Source organism: Mobula hypostoma, chromosome 6 (genome assembly GCF_963921235.1).
Source record: "Mobula hypostoma chromosome 6, sMobHyp1.1, whole genome shotgun sequence".
In the NCBI taxonomy this organism is placed as follows: domain Eukaryota; kingdom Metazoa; phylum Chordata; class Chondrichthyes; order Myliobatiformes; family Myliobatidae; genus Mobula; species Mobula hypostoma.
In genome coordinates this window covers 73133698-73152214 of record NC_086102.1, presented here as the reverse complement: position 1 = coordinate 73152214, position 18517 = coordinate 73133698, and the positions used below count along the sequence as shown (strand labels likewise).

Here is an 18517-nt window from a genome sequence, read left to right as displayed (position 1 = left end):
TCTTACACAGTAACTTATCCTTCAACTTCATTGTATTTAAATTTATGCTTGAAAAGTTACTTCTCAGCAGCTTAGTGGAAGTGATTTTGAGTGAAACTGATTTTCAAAAACCCTTAACTCCAGGAGTTAAAACAAAAATCATTAGCTTTTGAACCTTTACCTTGCTGTATCCTAACGGTTTGATGCAATAAAGGTGAAAGGGCTAGAACCAAGAGAATAGGACAGCATCTTTCGATGCAATGTCAATTGTGAAAACACCATTTTCTACACAATTATCTCATCTCAGGGATGTTAGTTAGAAAAAAGATTCAACTTTAAATGTTTGTAGTTATGAGACGGTGATTTCAATTTATAATACTTAAGACATGAAATTCTTGGATCCTTACACCACTATTACAAAAGCTGTGACAAGATTTGTAATTTTCATCAAGTAGTACGAGATGTTGATTTCCACCCTTGGAAAAAAAATGACAATAGAAATTCACACATATTAATCACTAAATCAGCATCTCCCATTTTATCATACATGCATCGATGAGACTGAAACTAACAACTAATCACTTTCATAGTTGCCGTCAGTATTTAAATCAGAACATTAAACTCCAAGAAATATGTTTTTGCTGTTGTGCCACTTGGCTGAAATGCATACAGGTTGATTTAATTTAAACTGACTAAAACATCATCCATAGTGCTTGTGAAATTGATTCATATGTGCAAATACCTATCAAGGGGTAAATGTACATTTGCCTCTCTCTAAACTACAAGGCTACTTTAATATTTCTCAAAGTAGTGCAACAATTCACCACAGAATTTTTATGATATGAAATGAATAGATACAAAAATGTTCCATTAAGCTCTAGTATGTTGGATATCATACTATTCCAATTTCTGTTTCCAAGTTTACAATGTTTACCGTGTAGGGAGAAGAAAAAGTACAAGCAGCAGATAAAAGTAAAAAACATATCATCAGTCAGGAATTTGGCAACAAATAATGAGAGCTAGCAAAAACGTTTGGTCAGTTAAGCACTTCGCTCCATTTAGTAGTACATGCACACCATAACATTTCAAAGAACACTACAGTACAGGACATCCACAATAAAAACAGAAAATGTAAGAAACACCTAGTAGGTCATTCACTTAACGTTATTTGTTAATTTTCTCCCTGCAGATACTCCCCATTAAATGTGTGACCCTTTTCAAAAATAAACAATCACCTTAGTTCATGATAAAGCATCCTTTCCACATCCATCCTGTCAAAACTGCTCAATCTTTTACACTTCAATCCACTCACACTAATTTCTAGCAGACATGGGGCATGTTTGCCCAGCCTTTCCTGAGAAAGGCATCCTAATAATCTACACAAGACACTTTCGTTAAATTCAAACAAGAAAATGGAATACCTTTTGACAAACATACTCACAGTTTTCATCATTCTCTTCTTTTTCATCAACAGGAAGACATTTTAGAACCGAGTCAACACCAGGGAGCCGGCAACGACGTTTCTTTTTCCCTTTGTTTTTCCTAATCATATGAAAGTTAACATTTGAAAAAAAAGTCAATCCATTATGTATTTATTTCTAGGCTACAATTTGAAAAGTCGCCAGAAGGAGAAAAGCTTTTATGACAATATTTCCAAAGAAACTGAAAAGCTCACAAAAAATACAACTCTGAATAACAAAATACTTAGCCTTTTATGGCAATAAGTTTGTTTTTTAAAAAAAACAGTAACTTTTCAGAATAAACTGCATTTGTTATACAAACCATGTTTTTACCCTCCAAGACAGCAGTTAAGACTATTACTTTCAACAATTTGAATTTTGTTAATATAGTTAGCAGTTAACAACAGTTTGATTCCAGCACAAAGAAAGCTACATAAATGTTATTTCTTTTTGGTGAACACTTGTATTGTTGGACACAGTAGTGATGAAAACTTTGGGAAAGTTGCAAGTGGTCCGTGGTACCCTTTTCACAGCTCTGTAGATAGGAATCTCTGAGACAATTTCAATCAAGGTATCACTGAAGTCTCTGTCTATCACTGTATTGATTGTACTATTTTTAAACCATTAAATTTGGAACACAAATTATAACCAAAAGCATTCTTTGTTTGAATACCTTCAGCCACAATCAACATAAGAACGTGCACTAAATACTTTGGAGAACTCCTGTTGTGGCTTTGCACTAACTGTAGTTGCTACAAAGAGCACATGTACTCACCTTTTAAGCCTGTACTTATTGGGGACCAAGTCCAGTGTGCACTTTATCTATGTGGCTGGCAGCATATTGTACTGGAAATAAGCACGTAATAGTTCATTTGTTTCTCAAACTTCAGTTCATCTATCCTGGAGACTGAGCTTCCGAACTTCACACCAGGTTTCAGGTGAAAGGTTTATGTAGTTATCTGACCAAGCAGCCAAGTACTTTTATATAATTATTTTGCATATACTTTGGGGTATGTAATGATGCTTACATCACGTAAATTATTCTTACATGCGAGCCACAGCTTTCTTGGCCAATTTACGTTGTAATCTGCGATTCTCATCCGTGTCACGAAGTACATGATCTTCTGCTGCCCATCTATCCCAGCTAAAGACAGGAGGATAAAGACAGGTAAAAATAAAAGGCAAAAAAAAACAAAATGAAAAATCAAAGGAAGTTACAAAAGCAAAATAAGGTAATTAACCTATTCAATAGCACAAGTATATTTTCAAATGTAAAATTGCATTGGTCAGTAAAAGGATTAAAAGAGCTTTTAGGTAAAGGGCAGATCATTTGGTTTAAAACGTTAAAGCAATATACAGCAACTTCTGAAGGAAAAAAATTTGCGATACAACTAAGAAAATGTCAATTTAGCATGGTGCAGCCAAGTGTAGAAAAATGGAAAGCACTGGATTTAACATTTTGAAAAGTATGCTTGGAACAATCCCAAATAAAAGCAAATGGGATATTCAAAAATAACACAACAGAACAAATCTTGGCCAAAAGTTCAGAATGTCTTGTTCACACAAAACCCTGCAGTACTCTTAGTAATACAATATAACATTTAGCCTTCAAAGCAGCCATACTAATAGTTCCAGATTCTCATTAATTTACAATGTTTATAATATCATTTTTAGTTTTTTTCAGGTGTATTAGAAGGTTACATTACTCCAAGTCACAATTTTGGAGATGCTTAATGAAAAGAACACCAAACTGCACTAAGGAAACTTACAAACAAAATACACGAATCAGACATTTCCACTTATTTCCTATCATAATGAAGCACCGAAATGAATACAAAATTTGAATGGCTGAAATTTATCCAAAAGTAAAATATTAAAAATAAATTATTTAGAGTAAAATTACTGAATAAAAAGCCACCACAATCTCCAGATTAGATTTGTTAAATATCAGTTTTGAATTGTATAACATGGCTGAGATAAATAATTCATTTTCTGTCCAGTTGGGTGTATAGAAGTGAAGACAAGAGGATGAATACAATGCCCTGGTGGAGAACTTTGTCAAATGGTGTAAGCTGAATCATCTGCAGCTCTACACCAGTAAGACAAAGGAGATGGTGAGGACGAGGATGTGGTGAGAACCTACAAGTACCTGGGGGTGCACCTGGATGACAGACTTGAATGAAGCACCAACACAGGCTGTGTACAGGAAGGGCTAGTGTCACCACTACTTCCTGAGGAGACTGAGGTAATTTGGAGTATGTAGGCCTCTCCTTCACATATCCTACCAGTCTGTTGTCACCAGTACAATCTTCTATGCTATGCTGGGGCAATGGCATCAACACAGATGATGGCAACAGGCTCAATAAACTGATTAGAAAGGTTGGCTCTGTTATAGGAGTCAAACTGAACACACTGGAGGCTGTGGTAGAACAAAGGAGCCTACGGAAAATCTTGGCAACTCTGGACAGTGTTTCCTCACCCTCTGCATGCCATGTTGGCTGAACAGAGAGCACTTTTAGTAATAGACTAAGAAAACAGAGCTGCTCCAAAGAGCGCTCTATGAGGTCATTCTTACCTATGGCCATTAGGCTCTATAATGTGTCCAACCTATAGCCGGAGAAGTGATGATCCTCCTGTTAAGACTGTTTGAGGCTACTTATTTTTATTCTTTCTTCACTTCTAATATTTGTATATTTGAATTCTGCGCACTTGTAATGCTACTAGGACACTAATTTCCTTCGGGCTCAATTAAAGTATCTATTTATCTACTGAAAACATTCAACTGCAGTTTATAAACATTTGTCATTCTATCAGTCTAAAAATTCATTATATTTTTAGATTCATGGTACAAATTCTCCAAATCTTACTCACACAAATCTAAGCCAAACAGAACCAATCAAAAAAAGTAAATGTTTGCAAGTCTTTAATGGCAACACCATTAATCATCATAATCATAAAATTAAAATTATTGGAATTCATACAAAGTCCTCTTATTAGAAGTAAAGAGCTATTATAATTCTGTTGCTTACAGCAAGACCAGATGCTTAAAACAATTTAAATCTCAACTATCCATTGATTAACCAGCTACAATCAACCCTCCCCCGCCCACCGTCAATTGAATGCTGTATTTACCCAAAAAAAGGGAACACATCTTCAATTAAGAACAAAATAAACAACGCCAGATACAATTACATGAACTTCAATCACCAAAATACACACAATTCCTAATCTCGGCCATCTACAAATCTTAAAAGAACTGTGCAAATATAACTCACAAGCTAGTGCTGGAGATGACAATCCCAATTTAATCAGGACAACTAGAATTTCACAAGATTCAAAATTATTTGTGACATTAATATATCTGTACACAATAATACCAAGCTATTTAAGGACAGAAGTTTAAAAGCCCACAAGCTTATAAACTTTTTACTTTTATTATAAAATAATTATGAAAAAAAATTATAAAGAAATTAAGATAGTTCATATTCAGGGATTTCCAAGCACATGAGAATTCAGCAATACAGATGATATACTGAAGAGTTTTGTTCTTCAAATTGTTAAGTAGTCCAGTTATCGTCAATTCATGACTCAACAGCTGGAAAGTTTTGGCACAAACCTGAAAATTTGATTATATGTTTCTATTCTCAAAAGTTTGAGCTTTTGATAAACTGAAACACAAGAGAAACATCTGAAGAAATTGGAAAATGTATCAAAAAAAAAGCTATGAACTCTGCTTCAAACATACACCAAGGATGGTTACCAGTGAACATGTTAAAGCATATCTCAGCACTGTTTGACTCAATATGAAAAAGTGTTCAGATGCTACATATAAACAATGGATGTATAGATGGGATTCAAACACCATCTTTATGCATTGTTTCTGGAGGCCCTTAAAAAATGAAGAGCAGATGTCATCAATGGAATTTGATTAACAGTATGCCAAACAAATGTTACGTAGCCCTTGGCTATTTTAAGTCCAAATTCTTATCACAATAGTCCTGAAAAATACAGCTACAAATAAAATGTATTCATACCAGTTTTATTTTGGTTGGTCTCAACGCGATACGCGATGTTTGAAATACAGCAAGATTCATTTAACATTTTTTTAATATATAATTCTAAGGAGATACAGACACACACATAAAAAGATGCAGAGGCATCACAGACAATGCGAATTAAAAAAATTACTATATAAGCAGTAATAATCAGACAAGTACAAAATCAAAGTTTCTTCATAAATTACCAGAGGAAAGAAAGGCAGAATTAAACTAAAATAGGAAGTCACAATTCATGTTTCAATAAATGGTGGAAACTGAGAAGGATCAGCTGAATCACTTCAGCAAATAGACTGAAATAATGTAGTAGTAGAGCAGGAAAAGTTTGGATTAAGAAAGAGTTCAAGGTAGATTTTTGTTAAATGTTAATAAGCAGCAATACAAGAAGGTTACTCAAATTGTTGCCTTTTTGCTTACTCAGACCTCTTGTACACAATATTTATTTTTTTGAAGACATCTCTATATTATGCAAAAGGATAATAAAACCTTAAAGAGAAAATGCATCATGCAATTATAATGACTGCTCAGGAAAATACCAGCAATCTGCACCAGGAAGTAATATTTACTAATGCGTAACTATATATACACTGTTAAGACATCACATTGCAGGTAATAGGGATTTGCTGCCACTACAATCATCCAGGGCATTTCCAAAATGGCTAAGAAACAGTTAATCTTGGAACTCAACAACACCAGACACATATAACCAGCAATGTAAACCATCTGGTGAAGTTTCATCAAATGCAACACATGGTAACTGATGTGGAAGGAGGTTTTAAACTAATGCATGCAGCAGAAAAAGGCAATTGCAAAACATCACACCACTTTTTTAAAAAAATCTTCTAATAAAGAATTTATTTTATAGTATACAATCAGAATTCACACAGTTTAAAAGCAATCTAATCCAGTAATCTTTGTTTCACTTCCATGACACTGTTTTCCCTTGCTGCTAATGTGATAATTAGCCAATTTATTCAACTTTTGTTTTCCTATCCCTTTTTCTCTTCTATTTAAATTTGTTTCTTTTTTACTTTTACAAACCCTATTCCTGAATCTTTGTGATGGTTATTTTACTTTGATTCAAAATTCCTTTTACCCCTCATCACCCCTCTCTGAACTTGAGATTTTTTCTACTTTAAAAGGGAGATAAAGCAAGTGGCTGTTTAGAATTTCTAAACTTCACTTAGTAACAGAAGAACTTAATCCTGAAGTAACAAAGCACTTGTGTACCATAGAAAACTGTACAGTGTACATCAAGGATTACTTCTTAGAACAGCAAGCAAGGCAGAAAAATTAGTAAGAGATATTGTGGTTAAAAATTTCCTAGGAATTTGTGGTCACAATATGATAAAACTTCAGATTGAGGGTGAACGCTACATGCAACAACTTGAATGAGCCAGGTCAGTAGATGAAGAGTAGAAGATATTCAAAGAGTTGGTACATAACACTCAGCAGAAATTAGAAAATGTGATTCTATGAGAAAGAGGCGTAATCTATAATTAACAAAGAAGGTCACAGATAAATTTAAATGGAAAGTGGGGCATACAATTTGGCACGGACTGGAAAACGTTGGAATCTGGGAGCAAAAATTTTTAAAATTGATAAGATGAAGAAAATTGATTGAAAGGAAACTTGCTGTAATATCAAACACACAATAAGAGTTTCTATGATTATATAGATAGGAAGAAGGCAGCTAAGTTTGGAAACACTAGACAATAAGGCCAATGAATTAATAACAGGAAATAAAACATGTTCACAGACATGTTAATCTTTTGTATCGGTCTTCTCTGTGGAGCAGGTTGGAAATACCCTTAAAATAACAGATGGGCTAATTTCAAACAACATGGAGGAAACGGCAACTTAGAGACTCAAATTTACCTCTGCAAATTGCCAGGATTCAAATAGCCTGAAAGCAAAGGAGTTAAGAATGTATTTGCAGAGGCCGTGGACCTATTGGTCCTTCAAAACTCTCCAAATTTCAGGTGGCTACCCAAAGACTTGCTAACAAGCTTCCCTTGTTTAAATAAAAGGGAGGAAGATAAAAGGCACAATACCATAGGACAGTTCAGAAAAATAAGGGGCCACCCTATTGAAACAAACAAAATCCAAAGAAAGCTTGACAGGTTTGATGTTGACATCCTGGGAGTATTGCAGCAGGACCATAAGGAGATACGGCAACAGAATAACAGGCCAACAATATAAAATAGTGACGCGTGGAAATGTCTTCTCTCAGAGAATAATGCATCTCTAGAACTCCAGAATTCTCTGCTACGGCAGGTGGTGGTTTTCAGATAAACAGATGAAAGGTGGAGCTAGATAAATAAATAAATAAATAGATAAAGATCAGGGAATGGATGAACAAGCACAGAAGAAGAGCTGAGGCCAACATAAATCAAGCATGATCATACTGAATGCAGCTGCATTAAGGGGCCTTACGGCCAAATCCTGCTCTTATTTTTTTGTGTTACATTATTTCTTTGTCAAAAAGCAAGAGACCATGAAATTCTACACAATTAACTTGGTTTGCCCTTGTACTTGTGGAATGTTTAATCGTTCAGTTCCATGGCTGTGTATGCCATGATGTATTTATGATGTGTACTGTGGCTTCTATATGTTTTGAAATTTGGCGAAACATTTGCAGAGCCCTTTATTCATTCACACAAACACATAGTAAGACGTTTATTTGAGAAATAAAGAATTTTCTACCTTCTGTTCCAACCATTGAAATGAATCAGATATTCTGGGATTTTTCGACCTTTCTCATCTCTACCAACTTCAACATCAACGATCTGTAAGAGAAATCAGAAAATATTCAGAAACAGTTTAAACAAAAAATAATACCATTCTATATGTTTTAAAAGACACATACATAATAAAGGTCATTTCCCCACTTCAATATTTTTTTTTAAAAAGTCACAATAGATCTGCTGATGCTCCATGCTGAATTTTCAGATTTCAGTTCTCAATGACCCAATGGTTAGATACTTCTTTGATGGAAGTTTAAAGAGAAGTTCAACCAGGAAGAAAAAGCTCAGCAAATGATTCAAAATAATCTGCAAAGAAACTAAAAGACAGAACTATGTCATACTGAGCATCACCCCCAGTAAAAAATGTAATAATAGTTTAAAAAGAACTTTGCCTTGGAACAATTAATTTGGGGTCAGTGCCATCTTTGCCCGCAAATTTGGACAATACAGAAACTATTCAGTGACAAGCATGTATTAGAAATAACTGCAACATTTAAATAATATCATGTACCCACTTACAGAGAAAAGCACCAGGGAGTAATTTCCTTATGGGATGTTTACAGCAAAAACAGCAGTGGGAGTGAACATAATACAAATTTACAAGTTATTCAGCGGAAGTTAGATAAACAAGAAGGTCAGAAGGAATAAGTGGAATAGAACATAAGGCCGTAAGACCATAAGACATAGGAGCAGAGTTAGGTCATTCAACTCATCAAGTCTGTCCATTTATCACATAATTCTTAAAATACACTCAAAAAAATCTATCCATTTAGTGAATTGATTTTATTGATATTTTGAATCTTTACCCATCTGGCTTTAAAAAAGAAGCCTGTTTCATTGGTTTAAATATAGTTGACCATTTTGAATAGTTTGCATAGTATAACTGATTATCTGGCCTAAATATGTAATTTTTAACCAATGTTTATACCTTACTGCTCACCTAGTCTATACAATGAAACCTAGAGGCAAAAAAAGTGAAGTTCAAATCTAGGTTATGCATACGATAATTAATATACTGTAGCGGTGTGCTACACACAGCGCTAGAATAACCACACGGAGTCAGTGAGAGAGTTGCGATGAAAGAGATTTATTCAATCTTCGCGGCCTGCTTTAAAGCCTTCCCATTCCCGCCCTCCTTGGGCGGGATTGCTGTGGGGAATGCATATTCCCAGACCCTTTCCGCGCGTGGGATCTTCCCCCTGCTGGTGAAGATGGCCTGGCGCCCTTTTTGGGGCCGGCCCTCTGCCTGCGCGCACTGTTGTGAGCCGGTTCGTGTGTGCCAGAAAGTGGATCGCCACATAACCGCCCCCCAGAACCGGCGATACCTCCCCCAGTGTCCACAGTCTGGATCGGCCTCTGTTTGGGAGGTCTGCCCCTGCGCCGCGGTGCCTGAGCCTGGACCGGTTGCGCCAAGTCCACATGGGCCGGTTTGAGTCGGTCCACCGTGAAAACCACCTCTCTCCCCCCAATGTCCAGCACGAACGTGGACCCGTTGTTCCTGATCACCTTAACGGTCCCTCGTAGGGCCGCTGTAGCGGTGCCCAGTGTCCGCCCCGTCGTACAAAAAGAAACTTACAGTTCTGCAGGTCTTTGGGTACGCAGGTCGGGCTCTGTCTGTGCTGTGAAGTGGGTATGGGGGCCAGGTTACCGAGTCTCTCCCGTAGTCTGTCCAGGACTGCTGTGGGTTCTTCCTCTTGCCCCCTTGGGGCTGGTATGAACTCTCCTGGGACGACCAGGGGCGCGCCGTACACCAACTCGGCCGACGAGGTGTGCAGATCCTCCTTGGGCGCCGTGCAGATTCCGAGCAGGACCCAGGGAAGTTCGTCCACCCAGTTAGGCCCCTTCAGGTGGGCCATGAGAGCCGATTTCAGGTGACGGTGGAAGCACTCCACTAGTCCGTTCGACTGTGGGTGGTAGGCAGTTGTGTGGTGTAGCTGCGATCCTACAAGGTTGGCCATATCTGACCACAGGCTGGAGGTGAACTGGGCGCCCCTGTCGGAGGTAATGTGGGCCGGTACCCCAAAGCGTGCTACCCAGGTTGCGATCAGTGCTCGGGCACAGGATTCGGAGGTGGTGTCGGTGAGCGGGACTGCCTCTGGCCATCTGGTGAACCGGTCTATCATAGTTAGGAGGTACCGTGCTCCTTGCGATACTGGCAGGGGCCCCATGATATCCACATGGATGTGGTCGAACCTCCGGCGGGTGGGTTCGAACCGCTGCGGCGGAGCCTTGGTATGCCGCTGCACCTTGGCCATTTGGCACTGCATGCACGTTTTGGCCCATTCACTGATCTGTTTACGCAGTCCATGCCACACGAACCTGTTGGCGACCAGCCGGATGGTTGTCCTGATGGAGGGGTGCGCTAAGTTGTGAATGGACTTGAAAACTCGCCGGCGCCAGGCTGCTGGGACGACGGGGCGGGGTTGGCCGGTAGCTACGTCACATAGTAGGGTTCTCTCACCTGGGCCTACAGGGAGGTCTTGAAGCTGTAAACCGGAGACTGCAGTCCTGTAACTGGGGATCTCGGTGTCTCCCTGCTGTGCCTCTGCCAGCGCTGCGTAGTCCACCCCCTGGGACAGGGCCTGTATGGTAGGTCTGGAAAGTGCGTCCGCCACGACGTTGTTCTTTCCAGAGACATGCCGGATGTCCGTCGTGTACTCGGAGATGTAGGACAGATGTCGCTGCTGGCGGGACGACCAGGGGTCGGACACCTTCGTGAGCGCAAAGGTAAGCGGTTTGTGGTCTGTGAAATCGGTGAAGGGCCTACCTTCTAAGAAGTACATGAAATGTCGGATTGCCAGGTATAGTGCCAATAGCTCCCGGTCGAAAGCACTGTATTTGAGTTCGGGTGGTCGTAGGTGTTTGCTGAAGAACGCCAGGGGTTGCCAGCGACCCTCGATGAGTTGTTCCAGCACTCCACCGACCACTGTGTTGGATGCGTCCACCGTGAGGGCAGTAGGAACATCCGTTCTGGGGTGCACTAGCATCGCGGCGTTTGCTAAGGCTTCTTTGGTTTTAACGACAGCGGTTGCAGCCTCTTCGTCCCAGGTAATGTCCTTGCCCTTACCCGACATCAGGGTGAACAGGGGGCGCATGGTTCGGGCTGCTGAGGGGAGGAAACGGTGGTAAAAATTCACCATACCCACGAATTCCTGCAAGCCTTTGATTGTGTTGGGTCGGGGGAAGTGGCGGACCGCGTCTACCTTGGCAGGCAGCAGGGTTGCCCCGTCTTTAGTAATCCTGTGGCCCAGGAAGTCAATGGTGTCGAGTCCGAACTGGCATTTGGCTGGATTGATTGTAAGGTCAAATTCGCTCAGGCGGGAGTAGAGCTGGCGGAGGTGGGACAGATGCTCCTGCCGACTACTGCTGGCTATGAGGATGTCGTCCAAATAGATGAATGCAAAGTCCAGGTCACGTCCCACTGTGTCCATTAGCTGCTGGAAAGTCTGTGCGGCATTCTTTAGACCAAACGGCATTCGGAGGAATTCAAAAAGTCCGAACGGGGTGATTAAGTGCTGTTTTGGGGATGTCGTCCGGATGTACAGGGATTTGATAGTATCCCCGGACGAGGTCTACCTTGGAAAAGATCCTTGCGCCGTGTAGCGGTCTGGCGTTGTAGCCTCGTTCAGTCTGCGGTAGTCACCGCATGGTCTCCAGCCCCCCCGTTGCCTTGGGCACCATGTGAAGGAGGGGGGCCCATGGGCTGTCGGACTGTCGTATGATCCCTAATTCCTCCATCTTCTTGAACTCCTCCTTCGCCAGTCGGAGCTTGTCCAGGGGAAGCCTTCGAGCACGGGTGTGGAGGGGTGGTCCCTGGGTCGGGATGTGGTGCTGTATTCCGTGTCTGGGCATGGCTGCCGTGAACTGCGGTGTCAGCACTGATGGGAAATCCGCCAGGACCCTGGTGAATTCATCGTCGGACAGTGTGATGGAGTCCAGGTGTGGGGCTGGCAACTGTGCTTCACCCAGGGAGAACGTCTGAAAAGTCTCAGCGTGGACTAATCGCTTCCCTTGCGGGTCGACCAGCAGGCTGTGGGCTCGTAGAAAATCTGCCCCCAGCAGTGGTTGGGCCACGGTGGCCAGTGTGAAGTCCCACATGAACTGGCTGGAGCTGAACTGTAGCCGCACCGTGCGGGTGCCGTAGGTTCGTATTGTGCTGCCATTAGCGGCCCTCAGGGTGGGTCCCAGTTCTCTGTTGCGGGTGTCATAACTCGTTGGAGGTAAGACGCTGATCTCCGCTCCGGTGTCGACCAAAAAGCGGCGTCCCGACTGCTTGTCCCAGATGTATAGGAGGCTGTCCTGATGGCCAGCCGCCGTAGCCATCAGCGGTGGCTGGCCCTGGCGTTTCCTGGGAATTTGCAGGGTGGTCTGCAGCGGTGGGCCTCTGTGCCCCACCGCTGGTGGTAGAAACACCATTGTTCATTGGGCTCTTCACTCCCGTTGCCGGGTTTTGTAGGCTCTGCTGCCGGGCCTGGTCTGGTCTGTCGTTGGGGACGCGGCTTGGTGAACTGTGCGACGGATGCCCCTCTCTCTCTTTCCTGGCATTCCACAGCACATCTGCTCGGGCCGCCACCTCCCGGGGGTTGGTGAAATCTGCGTCGGACAGCAGCAGGCATATGTCCTCGGGCAGTTGCTCTAGGAACGCCTGCTCAAACATGAGGCAGGGTTTGTGTCCTTCAGCCAGGGCCAGCATCTCGTTCATTAATGCTGACGGCGGCCTGTCTCCCAAACCATCCAGGTGCATTAAGCGGCGTGCTCATTCGCGCCGTGAGAGTCCGAAAGTCCTTATGAGCAGGGCTTTGAATGCTGTGTATTTGCCGTCCTCCGGGGGCGACTGTATAAACTCCTCAACTTGTACAGCAGTCTCCTGGTCAAGGGAGCTCAGCACGTAGTAGTAGCGAGTGGACTCCGAGGTTATCTGCCGAATGTGGAATTGTGCTTCTGCTTGTTTGAACCATAATTGGGATCACAGCGTCCAGAAGCTTGGCAGTTTTAACAAAACTGTGTGAACAGATGCAGCGTCGGTCATCTCTGGTCCAAATATCGTTTGGGCCGTCGGGGTCACCAATTGTAGCGGTGTGCTACACACAGCGCTAAAATAACCACACAGAGTCAGTGAGTTAGAGTTGCGATGAAAGAGATTTATTCAATCTTCGCGGCCTGCTTTAAAGCCTTCCCGTTCCCGCCCTCCCTGGGGCGGGACTGCTGTGGGGAATGCATATTCCCAGACCCTTTCCGCGCGTGGGATTTTCCCCCTGCTGGTGAAGATGGCCTGGCGCCCTTTTTGGGGCCGGCCCTCTGCCTACGCGCGCTGTTGTGAGCCGGTTCGTGTGTGCCAGAAAGTGGATCGCCACAATACTTAACTTCTCCCCACCTCCCAACAGGGCAGCGAGAGCAAGAAGGCCTGCTGATTTAGTATTTTGGTGCATCATAAAACAAAGCTAACAATGCAGTTTCATTGGGCCTTCAATGAAGTAAACCACTGCAACATGATTATCAAAAGCATCAGCAGTAAAATGGGAACGGATGGCTTCAGCAACATCTGAAATAGAGTAGGCCAGAAAGGTTGAGGGAGAATTCAAAACTCAAACACAATGTGGCCAAATTCACAAAATAAAGCAAAAAGCAAAAAAATGCTCCAACAGCACCAGTGGAGAGAAGTACTATCTTTACTCAGTGCTCTTTCATCAGACCAGGTCTGAAACAGGGGCACTGCCCTGAAACATGCGCTTGTTTCTCACTCCACATTCCTCATGCCAGTTCTGCTATTACCTGATGAAAGAAAGTACAGTCAGCAATAAAAAAAATCCTCTCCCTGCAGCCCTAGAGCTGCCCACCAAATCAGTGTAGAATCCATCCATCTACAGGCACAATATTCACTGCTCATCACTTCTAAAGGAAATACAGGCAGCACCATAAACCATCATGTATGACCTTTACTAATCACAGAAACAAAAACCAAGGGGCTGGTAGACTGTCACAAACATTGTTGTCAAAGAAAATCACCTCCATGTAAGATCACAACACACAATAGACCCCATCACACAGCAGACATCTAGCTAAATATCATCACCATGCAAACAATTTTCAGAATATTTTTCACTTCAATGTTACACGACACATCCAATGAGCTTCCCACTGGAGTGGAACAAATGAGAAACTGCGCAGTCCATGTTGCCTCCATTCCAGAGCAGAGATCAACCCAACTTCAATCACTGAATCACCAAGACTCGAACATGTACACAGTCAGAGGACAAGCTCCACGACATCTTCAGATTCTTTCAGCAGTTAAAAGAATGGGCTTTATGCTTAATTCAGAAAACAAGGATCACCAGTTGGGCAATGTACTCCACCAAAAGTAGTAATTCACAAGACAAATTTTCAAGATATTGAAAATTTCAACCACCTCCTATTTTTCTGGAGTCATCCCTCAGAGAATGCAGATGTCAATTATAAAAATTCATTGTCACTTTCAGTGCCCTAGCACACAGCCTGATCAATTCTTACACAGCTCACTCTACTAGGCAGCAGTGACCACCATCTTTTGTCATGGATAATCTACAGATGACATGACATGTCCAAACACTGGAGAGATGCCACCAAATCAATCTCCACAAAATCCTCTGAAGAATACACAAACTCTCACCAGGCTTAACAACCTCAGCACCAATTCCTTTGGTTCCAAACTGCAGGCCACATAGCTGAAAGGGCCAGCATTTGACACCGAAACAAACACACTATTACAAGCTCCAGAGTCGAAGGAGGACCAATATCCACACATTGCATTGTTTAGAAAGATAAAGAGTGAGATCAGAAAGGAGTTTTAAAATTTAGCTGTCAGACCAACCAATAGAGGGTGAAGGTACGAGCAAAAGGTGAATGTGATATGGGCAGTACTAAGATGCTCACAGTCATTGTACAGGTAAGTGCATGGTCACACAGGGTGACAGGATATTGGAAAGCCACACTTGGAGATAAACTTAGTTCTGTGTAAGCAAATGCAGCAGATGTGTCATTAGGAGGTCAGCATAGGTAAAAAAAAAAAGGTTCGCAAAAAAAATAATTAGGCTTTAATTGAGATGACTGCAAAAGAAATGGACTGCGTTACAGGGAACAAAAACACCATGATTAGGGTCAATTGGAGGAAATTCTTTCCCATCCATACTGGATGCTGAAAGGAATCGAAATCCAAAGTGGTGGTAGCGGTGGTATAGTGTACAAATCAGGTTGGCAAACCTATGGCATGTGTGCCCAAGATGGAACACAAAACTTCTGTTGGCACATGGCATGCAGTGCCACCCCTCGACTCATTACACCCTACCCATAATAAAAAGGCATATTATTGCCATCTTCACTGCCAAATGTAGTAGGGATTCTTTATTAAACAAAGCAGTGGGATGTTTTCATAATTATTACTAATTTATTAATCAAGTCATTTTTTATTGTCATTTCAACCATAACTGCTGGTACAGTACATAGTAAAAACAAGACAATGGTTTTCAGGACCATGGTGCTACATGAAACAATACAAAAACTACACTGAACTACGTAAAACACCACAAAAATACACTAGACTATAGACCTACCCAGGACTGCATAAAGTGCACAAAACAGTGCAGGCATTACAATAAATAATAAACAAGACAATAGGCACAGTAGAGGGCAGTAGGTTGGTGTCAGTCCAGGCTCTGGGTATTGAGCAGCCTGATGGCTTGGGGGAAGAAACTGTTACATTGTCTGGTCGTGACAGCCCAAATGCTTCGGTGCCTTTTGCCAGATGGCAGGAGGGAGAAGAGTTTGTATGAGGGGTGCGTGTAGTCCTTCATAATGCTGTTTGCTTTGTGGATGCAGCATGTGGTGTAAATGTCTGTAATGGTGGGAAGAGAGACCCCTATGATCTTCTCAGCTGACCTCACTATCCGCTGCAGGGTCTTGCAATCTGAGATGGTGCAATTTCCAAACCAGGCAGTGATGCAGCTGCTCAGGATGCTCTCAATACAACCTCTGTAGAATGTGGTGAGGATGGGGGTGGGGGTGGGGGTGGGGGGGGGGGATGGACTTTTCTCAGCCTTCGCAGAGACACGCTGCTGGGCTTTCTATGCTTCTGAAGCTGGTGCCGAGGGACCAGGTGAGATTCTCCGCCAGGTGAACACCAAGAAATTTGGTGGTCTTAACGATCTCTACAGAGGAGTCATCGATGTTCAGCAGAGGATGGTCGCTCCGTGTCCTCCTGAAGTCAACAACCATCGCTTTTGTTTTGTTCACATTAAGAGACAGGTTGTCGGCTCTGCACCAGTCTGTTAGCTGCTGCACCTCCTCTCTGTATGCTGACTCATCGTTCATCGATCTTAAATAATCATTAATCAATGATAAAGGTATTTTAGCCATAAATATGTTAAAAGTCAAATCCTGTCGGCATTAGCCTGAGAGGCAAATTTTGCAAGGAACCTCAATCTTCTTTCAACCCTTTTCTAATACTTAACCCAAAATCCTGTTGCACAGGCAGGCTTCGAAGTCACGATCATTGCGTGTTATTGCCGGTCACGTTGGAAACAAAGCACAAGGGCAGAAACAACGAAAATCATACAATAAGCTTAATGTCAAATTACCTTTTACTCACTTCCCTCACTCACCATGCCTGAGGCCCCGAATGAGAATCATCTCCCAGAGGGATCCTGAACTCCAACAGCATGAAGCTCAAAACCCACAGCGTTTAAACCCCCCCCCCCGCATACAACGCGGGCCAAATTTCCATCTCCAGCCCCCGCCAGGCTTCTCCACAGGCTTGCGTGTGCCCCCAACCTCAGCCCCCTTGGCCGGCTCTCCCGATCCCCCGTGGGCCGCGGGCCGGGCCTCCCACCGTCTCCGGGGTCGGGGCCGCGGTTCGAGGCCGGACCCCTACCTTGGCATCATATAGGACCTTGGCTTTTGTCGGGTCTGGCTCGAAGCAAAGAACTCGTTCCCCTTTTCGGAATTTAAATTTCATTCCCCGTGTGTTCATTTGGTCATGATGAAGCTCGAGGTGAAGCCGTTTAACCCTGCCGTCACAGCCGCGCTAGGCCGGCACCTGACCGGACAACTCTGCCTCAGCGGGACCGTCCGACAGACAAAGGCGTAGCCGACCCGCCCCAGGCCTCACACCGGCAGCGACTCATCCCACGGCTGCTCCGCCAATCCGATCCGCGGCCCACGCACTCCGCCTCCCTTTTGAGACGGTATTCGGCCAACCGGTTATGCTATTTGCAGTTTTCGGTATAAAAAAATTAGCCAACAGCAGCGGCGACGGCGGCCGCCCGCGCGGTTCTGGGAGTTGTAGTCTTCCTGGCTTTTGAAGCTGATTGGACGAGACCCAGCCACCTCCAGATCCCGCGAAGTGCCCCGGTGTGTCCGCCAGCTCTTTGTTCCGGTTGCTTTGGATACGCAGCATCTGCGGACTTCCTCGTGTTAGTGAAGCGCTTTTGTCGTTCCTCTGCATCAAAGTACTGACAGAACTGTTGGCGGAGAGGTTCAGTGCTTGAACTCCCTCCCAGTAAGAAACAATTCACCTTACTGCTGCTTCCACCACAGTTGCCCCAAATCTCAATAACTCGACAACAAAACTTATCACAAAAGAAGGCAATTGGCTTTACTTTCTTTGAAAGTAACGGGGTGAGATGGACACTTGAGTATCGTCTACCTATACAGCACTTCCTCTGTAGCTATAACGCGATATTCTGTTACTGCTTTCCCCCTGTAAAAACTTGATGTATTGATGTCCTGAAATGATTGGTACAGATGGCAAGTCACTGTACTTCGGACATGGGACAATAAGAAACCGATTATCAACCCGGGAGTTGCTCAGCCACTTGTTATCAATTATGAGCAGATTAATAGTTCAGCACAGACTAGATGTCCCGAAGAGCCTGTTTCTGTGCTGTAATAGTCAATAACTCAAACTTCAAAGTACATTTACTATCAAAGTATGTATACATTATACAACCTTGAGATTTATCTCCTTACAGCCACAAAACAGAAACCCAAAATAACCCATTAAAAAAATACTCAAACACCCAGAGAGGAAAAAAAAGCAAATCATCCAAACAATAAAAGAAAGCAAATAGTACTCAGCACAAAGTGAATCTACAGCCAAAGCCCAGAGTAGGCTGCAGCCATGGCCCCAGTTCAGCACAGAGCTAAGCAGACATCACGGAGCCACAGACAGGAAGCCCTGAGCAGCTGGAGGCTCTACAGAACAAGATGGATATAATGTTTCCTTCACCTAACATCTCAAGTTTGA

General features: G+C 42.9%; 1 protein-coding gene across 4 annotated transcripts in view; it reads right to left on the bottom strand.

The window, feature by feature from the left end:
• LOC134348110 (male-specific lethal 3 homolog) overlaps window positions 1-17556 on the bottom strand; it is a 35939-nt gene extending 18383 nt beyond the window's left edge. Inside the window, exons 1-4 of one of the 4 annotated variants that reach the window (XM_063050996.1) lie at window positions 17144-17556; window positions 8201-8283; window positions 2488-2583; window positions 1421-1521 (exon numbers count right to left, since the gene is read on the bottom strand). In XM_063050996.1, coding sequence (XP_062907066.1) covers window positions 1421-1521; window positions 2488-2583; window positions 8201-8283; window positions 17144-17242 — 379 coding nt within the window. In that variant the 5' untranslated portion in view covers window positions 17243-17556. Of the gene's footprint in view, window positions 1-1420; window positions 1522-2214; window positions 2403-2467; window positions 2584-8200; window positions 8284-16874; window positions 16925-17143 lie in introns of those variants that run through there. The other 3 variants (XM_063050997.1, XM_063050998.1, XM_063050999.1) reach the window with 3 other exon arrangements.
• Between the last annotated feature and the right edge of the window lie 961 nt (window positions 17557-18517).